The 8726-nt window shown below is 36.4% G+C and overlaps 1 protein-coding gene across 7 annotated transcripts in view; it reads left to right on the top strand.

Annotated features, from left to right (window-relative positions):
* The window catches only part of BAZ1A (bromodomain adjacent to zinc finger domain 1A), a 93562-nt gene extending 84872 nt beyond the window's left edge, over positions 1-8690 (top strand). For all 7 annotated transcript variants that reach the window (XM_082384058.1, XM_082384055.1, XM_082384059.1 and 4 more), the window contains 6 exons: positions 575-822; positions 915-1141; positions 2647-3116; positions 4772-4914; positions 7256-7343; positions 7795-8690. In XM_082384058.1, coding sequence (XP_082240184.1) covers positions 575-822; positions 915-1141; positions 2647-3116; positions 4772-4914; positions 7256-7343; positions 7795-7991 — 1373 coding nt within the window. In that variant the 3' untranslated portion in view covers positions 7992-8690. The remainder of the gene's footprint in view (positions 1-574; positions 823-914; positions 1142-2646; positions 3117-4771; positions 4915-7255; positions 7344-7794) is intronic.
* The last annotated feature ends 36 nt before the right edge of the window (positions 8691-8726 follow it).

Here is an 8726-nt window from a genome sequence, read left to right on the forward strand (position 1 = left end):
GTTAGATTGAGATATATTTCGCATATATAAAATTCACCCTTTTAAATTGTACAGTTCAGTGGTTTTTAGTATATTCATAGTTGTACAGCCATCCACCACTATCTAATTTCAGAACATTTTCATTATCCCCAAAAGAAACCTTAAATATGATTTATACTTAGAGAGCAGTCCATCTTTTATCTGAAATGAGGCAGTAACATTCTTGATTCAAATGAATAGTAGCTGACTTGTAATCATATATAGCGAGCTTTCTAAATTACGTCAAGATTTGATACAAAGAACTAGATTACTAGATTGAGAATACATTGCCTAAGTTATTTTTCTCTTTTAACTATTGAAATCCCCCAGCATTTGGTTTACGGATTTAAGTAATTCCTTATGTCATAAATAAGATGTGGCTCAGCAAATATTCTTTAACACGAGGTTTTTGTTTTTAATATCAACGTGGTCTTTTTGTGACGTATCAGGAGAGAAGAACTGTGAATTCCAACCTATTTACACTACCAAGAAAATAGTTATAGGAGATATCTAGGGTTTGCCTAGGAAGTTTAATCACTTTCCCTTTTCATTTAAGATGCCAGTGACAGTGGGCGTTCTTATAAAACAGTCCTGGACCGTTGGAGAGAGTCTCTCCTTTCTTCTGCCAGTCTATCCCAAGTCTTTCTTCATCTCTCCACCTTGGATCGTAGTGTAATATGGTCTAAGTCTATACTGAACGCCCGTTGCAAGATATGCCGAAAGAAGGGTGATGCTGAAAACATGGTACTTTGTGATGGCTGTGATCGGGGTCATCATACCTACTGTGTTCGACCAAAGCTCAAGGTATTTTTTTCTTCTTCTGCTTCTCAGATTAGAATTGAGACACTGAGATTTTGAGTGACAGATGATTAATAATCATTTATGTGATTTATCAGACTGTGCCTGAAGGAGATTGGTTTTGTCCAGAGTGTCGGCCAAAGCAACGTTCTAGAAGACTCTCCTCTAGACAGAGACCATCCTTGGAAAGTGATGACGAGATGGAAGATAGTATGGAAAGTGAGGATGATGAAGTTGATGATGATGATGAAGAGGGTCAAAGTGAGGAGGAGGAGTATGAGGTAGAACAAGATGAAGATGATTCTCAAGAAGAGGAAGATGTCAGGTAAGTCCTACCATGCAATAAAATGAGAGTTCGAGTCTTTAACTAGACAGTCTCTTGACTTTTCAAATGCAAATGGAATGGTTGGGGCCCATAATTTAAAAACAAAAAACTAGTGTGCAATATAGTGTCATAAAGTTCCCCTTGCTTTTTATGTATTATAAACATATGAAATTATTCCCAAGGGAGTATAGTCACTTTGTGAATTTAGCCAGATCATAAAATCAAGTGTAAGTTTAAGTTTGGTTAGGATGTCAATTCAGAGCCACATCAAGGTTGATATTACTTAGTTTTTTGCTGAAAGCAGCAAATAAGCAGTCCAGAGGACATTCATGAGATAGAGATGAATGCAGCTCCCAATGCCTCTTTTGCTTTTCTCAAGCAGTTATACCCAAATATTGGTGATCTTGGCAGACTACAGAGAGAGAGAGAGAAATGCCAGGAAGCACATTGTATTTTTATACTCGTACCACATCAGCACCTAGAAACAACTTCTATACTACTGTATAGCCAAGTATTCTGCAGCTTAGCAAGCTGTGTCACCCAGGCCTAATGAATGGCTTTGGTTATTCCTGCCGTGGCAGCACTGGGGCAGTCTCCCTTTATTTGTCCCTAAGACCTCCCCTTGTTTTTAACATTTGAGCTCCATTCTTGTGGAATCAAGAAAATGAATGTGAAGCAAGGGCAACCTAGAACCAACACAGTACAAAAAGGCCAAAGACTGAGGAGGATGAGTAGAGAGAGCCACCCCCTCTACTTTAAACAAGTTGTTCAATAGCTCCAACTAGCAGGAGCCATTTTCCCTGTAGCTTGTAATGACAGTATTGTGTTAAGCATAAGGATGATAAAGAACTTGGAGAATTTTTGGAAATATTTTAAGTAAACTGGAAGTTCAGGTATGGGGGGAGATGGATATAAGGAGGCTTAATGGGGTTGTATCATCCTTGTCTACAACTGAAAGGCAATTAAAGGGTTGAATCTAGTTTTGTATCTTACAGTAAGAATCAAAAGATGGCAAAGAGATTCTTGGCTTAGTGTTGAGGAACAGTAGGTTTAAGGCCTACTTTTGTGGGATCCATTGGCCAAAACTGTAGATTACCTCAGTATCAATAGTAATGAAAAGTGACAGTCTCCTGTAGCATAAGGAGACAAAAGATTTGCATTTTAAGTTTTTCAACATGATTAAGTCCATTTTTTCGGTTCTCCTGAGAATTTTATTACAGTTTATCACAACCTAGGATTTGATTTTCATGATGATGTCCTGGAGTTACCAAGAAATTATTAAACATTGTCTTTGCATTACAAAGAAATATATGAAAGCACATTTTAGATTTCCATGAAGAGTTTGTTGATTCTAAGTTTAAAGAACTGAGTACAGGATAAGTCTCAGTAACACAAAAGTTATGTATGTAGAACTCATTGGCTGAGTAGTAGAACAAGGGGGATAGAAGTAATTCATATGTTCATCATTGGTCTGTACAATAATTGTTTTCTAACACTATTTATAGCCCACCAAAACGAAGAAGAACACAAGTTACATTACCAATTAAAACAAGAGGGAGACTTAGCTCTTCTTTCTCAAGTCGTGGCCAACGACAAGATCCTGGAAGATATACTTCAAGGAGTCAGCAGAGTACACCAAAAACAACTGTTTCTTCTAAAGCTACTGGTAGAAGCCTAAGAAAGATAAAATCTGCTCCTCCTACAGAAACTAAATCTTTAAGAATTGCCAGTCGTTCTACTCGCCAGAGTCATGGCCCACTGCAAGCAGATGTATTCGTGGAACTACTTAGTCCTCGTAGAAAACGCAGAGGCAGGAAAAGTGCTAATAATACACCAGAAAATAGTCCCAACTTCCCTAACTTCAGAGTCATTGCCACAAAGTCAAGTGAGCAGTCAAGATCTCTAAATGTTGCTTCAAAACTTTCTCTCCAAGATAGTGAATCCAAGAGAAGAGGCAGGAAAAGACAATCTACAGGTATGAAGAAGTCTAATTTAAGCTATTCTTACCTAAGAAAATTGAGTAATTTGGAAAGATTGAATGTTGAGATACTTTGTATCATTTTTGAAAGGCTGTCCACTATACAGAGTTATTAGGGAGCAACCTGACCTGAAGCATAATGTTCAAGGAAGGGGCAGGTATTTGGAATAAAGGTAAACTACAGTACTAGTATTTCTACTAGTGTAGTAGGGTAGTTGTAAGAAGTTTGCAAACAGTGTTCTGTGTTTAATGGAGAGATTTGGCCAATACTTGAACAGCCTCAGTATACCACATTATAACACGTTTCATTCTCTTCCACCTTTGCTTCCTTCAAAACACATGTACTTATCATCACCTAGACAAGCTACATTAGGTAATTTGATAAGGTTCCCACCTGACATACTGAATTTCGGGGCAGGGAGAGTTGGGAACAGTAATATTGTTAGGGAGTGATTACCAGCTGTCTTTTTGATTCTGATAATTGTTGTTTTAATATTTATATATATATTATATAAATTGTTTATATATTATCTATATTTATGTAAGTTGTTGGTAATATTTATCCATGTAATAATCTCTTTACCCATTTATTTCTAATCCTATCCTCTTTTTTCTTTAATGTCAGTAGTAGTAAAACTTTGATATTTCAAAAAATGAAGTTAAACATAAAAAATGCTACTACTGTTCTTTGAAGAATTTTAGATAGTTATTCAAACCCATGACAGGATTAAGGAATTCACTGGTGGAAGAATGGAACATAATGCAGTCGCCAGGTCGTCAGGTTTGGCAGCGGGGTGGGGGTAGTATCAGGTAACTTTGCACCGAGATCTAATTTAGCTTTTCCTATCCCCTTATGTGTTTTGCTCTTCCCCAATCCTGAACTCCAAGCTATTTGGAAAATAGTACACCTGAAGCATTTTTGTTTTAAGAAAGAAAAAAAAAAAAACTCTGCTGAAAAAAATATTGTTGTTGTTAATTGACTTGTGAACTTACTAGCCTGGTTCTAAGGACAAATAAAGGGGGAAATGTGTGGATTAACATTTAAGCAGAGAATTTAAACACCTAGATCTATATATGGACTATACTACTCTTTTCTACTAATTCATTCACCTTAGATCTCATTATATACCTTACATTTTATGAGAAAGCATTTTGCTTTAAGAAAATTCTCCATATAAAATTAGATTTATAAGAATAATCTTTTATTTCGTCATTGAGAAATATTTTCTATTATGCAAGGTAATTTATAAAGAAGCCAAGTTTCTAAATCTGAAGAGGTTATTTTCCTAAGGTTGTATTTCAGGAAATGCCAGAGGATTTCATTTTACTGTAGTTAAAAACATATTTTTAATAAAATGGAGTAACAACCCACAAACTTTGTGTTCTAGAATTTCCTTTTGTATTACACTCTTTTTACAATCTGTTCCTAATGAGTGTTTATTTCAATTGGAAATTTTTAAGATCGAAAGGAAATAACGAATACTTGGTCCAGATTTACCTATCTCTCAGAATGTAAGTCAGTTTAACATCTCAGTGTGTAGAGTGTCGATTTTCTGTTTGAATTTAGTTTGTATTTATATGTCCTGATTAGCTTATGGTGATCAAATATTTTGTTTTGTCATCACCTAAAGTTAACATAATTGTTTATTCAGAATCATCTCCTATGACACTTAATCGAAGGAGTTCAGGTCGACAGGGAGGAGTTCATGAATTGTCCGCTTTTGAACAACTTGTTGTGGAATTGGTACGGCATGATGACAGCTGGCCTTTTTTGAAACTCGTTTCTAAAATCCAGGTAATACTACTAGACTTTATAAAATGTATTCATGTGTATTATCTGATTTAGTCTGCATGGCAACTTTAAGGTAGTCAAAATACTTGTTTAGTCACTGTCTACTTAAAAAAACAAAACAAATCTTGGAACGTTTGTTCCTATATTGAAAAAAATGGAGCTAGCATAGTCTCCTCAGTCCCTTCTAGTCCTGTGACTGATTCTTTTTTTTTTTTTAATTAATTAATTAATTAATTTATCTTTGGCTGCGTTGGGTCTTCGTTGCTGCACGTGGGCTCTCTCTAGTTACGTCGAGCGGGGGCCACTCTTCATTGTGGTGCATGGGCTTCTCATTGCAGTGACTTCTCTCATTGCGGATCATGGGCTCTAGGCACGCTGGCTTCAGTAGGTGTGGCACACGGGCTCAGTGGTTGTGGCTCGCGGGCCCTAGAGCACAGGCTCAGTAGTTGTGGTGCACGGGCTTAGTTGCTCCACGGCATGTGGGATCTTCCCGGACCAGGGCTTGAACCCGTGTCCCCTGCATTGGCAGGTGGATTCTTAACCACTGCACCACCAGGGAAGCCCCTGTGACTGATTCTTATAAATGTATAAATGATGACAATGTGTTGAAATAACCTCACTTTTTATTCTGTGTAATGAATATGAATGGAATTGATTCAACTGAGTACCATTATTGGCATTTCTATTATGTAAAACAGTGTTTCTTAAACTTTAGCATACACCACAGTCAATGGAGGGCTTGTTAAAACACAGCTGACTGGGCCCCACCCCAGTCTGTTTCACTAGGTCTGGGATGATGCCCAACCATTTGCATTACTGACAAGTCCCCAAATGATGCTGATGGTGCTGGTCCAGGGACAGCATTTTGAGAAACACTGATGTAAAAGATGGGTACTCTTGAATAACAGAGATAGCCTGACCTAACTAAGGGATTTGAGCTGTTATTTATATATAGGTATGGCAGAATGTGATGTGTGCCATAGCAGAGGTAGGACAGTGTTAGTTATACTAGAAGTTTAATAGTCTTTCAGAAGTAGAGACGAGAAGGAATTGATTTGAGCATTTCAGGAGGAAGGAATAGCAGGAATTAGAAAGTTTTTTTATGGAAGAACTATTTGATCTGGTCACTGAAGAAAGATGGAATTTCAACAGTGAGGACATTTTAGGAAGAGGGGACAACAAGTTAAGACCTAGAAATGAGAATATGGGAATGATGGATGGTTTGAATGGAGCAGAGGGTGTGTTAGAGGGGCTCAGACACAACTAGATTGTAAAGGGCCTCACTTGTCAGTATCAGGTGAAGGTTTCTGAATGAAAAAGTGACATCGTCAGAATTCTACTTTGAGAATTCTAGAACCAGAATGTGAAAGATTAATTAACATTGAATAGCGTCTTATAAAAATTAACTCTCTGGCACTTCCCTGGTGGTCCAGTGGTTAAGAATCCACCTTCCGGGCTTCCCTGGTGGCGCAGTGGTTGAGAGTCTGCCTGCCAATGCAGGGGACACGGGTTCGAGCCCTGGTCTGGGAAGATCCCACATGCCGTGGAGCAACTAGGCCCGTGAGCCACAACTACTGAGCCTGCACGTCTGGAGCGTGTGCTCCGCAACGAGAGTCCGTGACAGTGAGAGGCACGCGCACTGCGATGAAGAGTGGCCCCCACTCACCGCAACTAGAGAAAGCCCTTGCACAGAAACGAAGACCCAACACAGCAATAAATAAATAAATAAATATTTAAAAAAAAAAAAAGAATCCACCTTCCAACACAGGGGACACAGGTTCCATCCCTGGACGGGGAACTAAGATCCCACATGCCACGGGGCAACTAAGCCCACGTGGGGCAACTAGAGAGAAGCACACACGCCGCAACAGAAGATCCCACATGCCGCAACTAAGACTCAGTGCCGCCAAAAATAAATAAATATTTAACAACAACAAAAAAATTAACTCTCAGTTGGACTGTAACTTATTTTTCCTGAGTAGTTTTGTGCTGAATTAAGTTTTGTTACATGTATTTTATTCTTTATTACAAATTCAGTCATGGTCATTACAGAAATTTCTTTATAAATACATTTATGTATCTATATAGAGAGAGAGAGACAGAGAAAGGAAGAGAACACACAAGCAAACCCATAATCTGTTTTTCACAATACATTAACATTTTTTATAGTATCAAATAAGCTTTTACAACATTACAATGACTGAAATGTATTATGTAATTTTAATGGAATAATAGTATTCAGAAGTTAATATTCAGTTGCTTTTAAGGGCAAAACTTGCATGTATTTGACTACTTATCTTCAATAAATTTTCTATAGGAGAGATATATTTGAATTATTTTACAGGTCCCAGACTATTATGACATCATCAAAAAGCCCATTGCCTTAAATATAATTCGTGAAAAAGTGAACAAATGTGAATATAAACTAGCATGTGAGTAATTTATGTTTTTCTCTGATAATTATTTTCCTTTAAGGAGGTAAAGGCTGTTTTTCTTTTTATTTAAATGATGTATATTAACATAATTGTATAGATGGCATCCCAAGAAATCCCTAAAATGCTTATGTATGCATATATGGAAATGAAAGATGGATGGGGATTGAATGAGTTAAAGATATTTTATAGAATCTCATCTTAATAGATGTTCTTTTCAGTTATATAAAATACATCTAATTAAATAATTGTATAATTTCAATAAAACAGTTTTTTAAAGTATTTATAAACAATTTTAAGCTTCAGTTCTGCCACCTTGTTTCAGAGTCATCAATTTCTAAAGAAAAATGTGGACTTCTGTTTTCTTAATGACATTTCCAGATATGATACAAAGATTGTATTTATAATTTACTTTCTTTCATTCTAATCTCATTTGGTTTTTTCGTTCTAGCTGAGTTTATCGATGATATTGAGTTAATGTTTTCGAACTGCTTTGAGTACAACCCTCGTAACACAAGTGAAGCAAAAGCTGGAACTAGGCTGCAAGCATTTTTTCATATTCAGGCTCAAAAACTTGGACTCAACGTCACACCTGGGAGTGTGGATCAAGTTAGCACACCACCAGCTGCAAAAAAGTCACGAATCTGATTTTGTCTTTCTAAAGGATATATTTGAAGAAAACATATTGTTCATGAAAATGGAACATTAAATCATGCTCTAAAGCAGACATATATGTATAAAGCAATAACAACTGATTGACCACATTGAAGTGTGGCCTGCACTATATTCTCAACTTTAATATTAAGCACTCAGGAGAATGTAGGAAAGATTTCCTTTGCTACAGTTTTGTTCAGTATCTAATAAATTTGATAGATGTATTGGCTACAGTACTGGTTTACAGAGATTTTTGTGCATTTTGAGATCATTCATGTGTCCCAGTATCTCAAAAAATATTTTTTCACCTATGATTTATTTTGTCATTGACTTTTTTTTTTAGAAGTGTGGTGTTAAGGGAGATTTATTTACACAGATAAATCTTCCATGATAGCACAGTTTAGAAAAAAGTGTATACGTCTAAGAATTGTTTAATGAGCAGATTCTTTCAACACTATACATGAATGAATCCAACTTTATTCCTTGAAGTGCTGTACCAGTGCTGGCTGGAGGTATTGAGTCTGAGTTTATTAACTAGATATTTATTTAGCATTCAAAGTAATTTGTGAATTTGTTTTGTATTTATAAAATTTGTACCTGGAAAATGTCCTTTAATTTTTTAAACATTTTATTGTGTTTTTGTTTTATTTCTCTAACTTCCTTAATGATCAGTCAATAAAAGGTAACACCCTCCCTTTTCCCTGGCAATTCTTTCAGTTTTACAGAACT

This window comes from Balaenoptera borealis, assembly GCF_965194805.1.
Source record: "Balaenoptera borealis genome assembly, chromosome: 3".
Classification (NCBI taxonomy): Eukaryota; Metazoa; Chordata; class Mammalia; order Artiodactyla; family Balaenopteridae; genus Balaenoptera; species Balaenoptera borealis.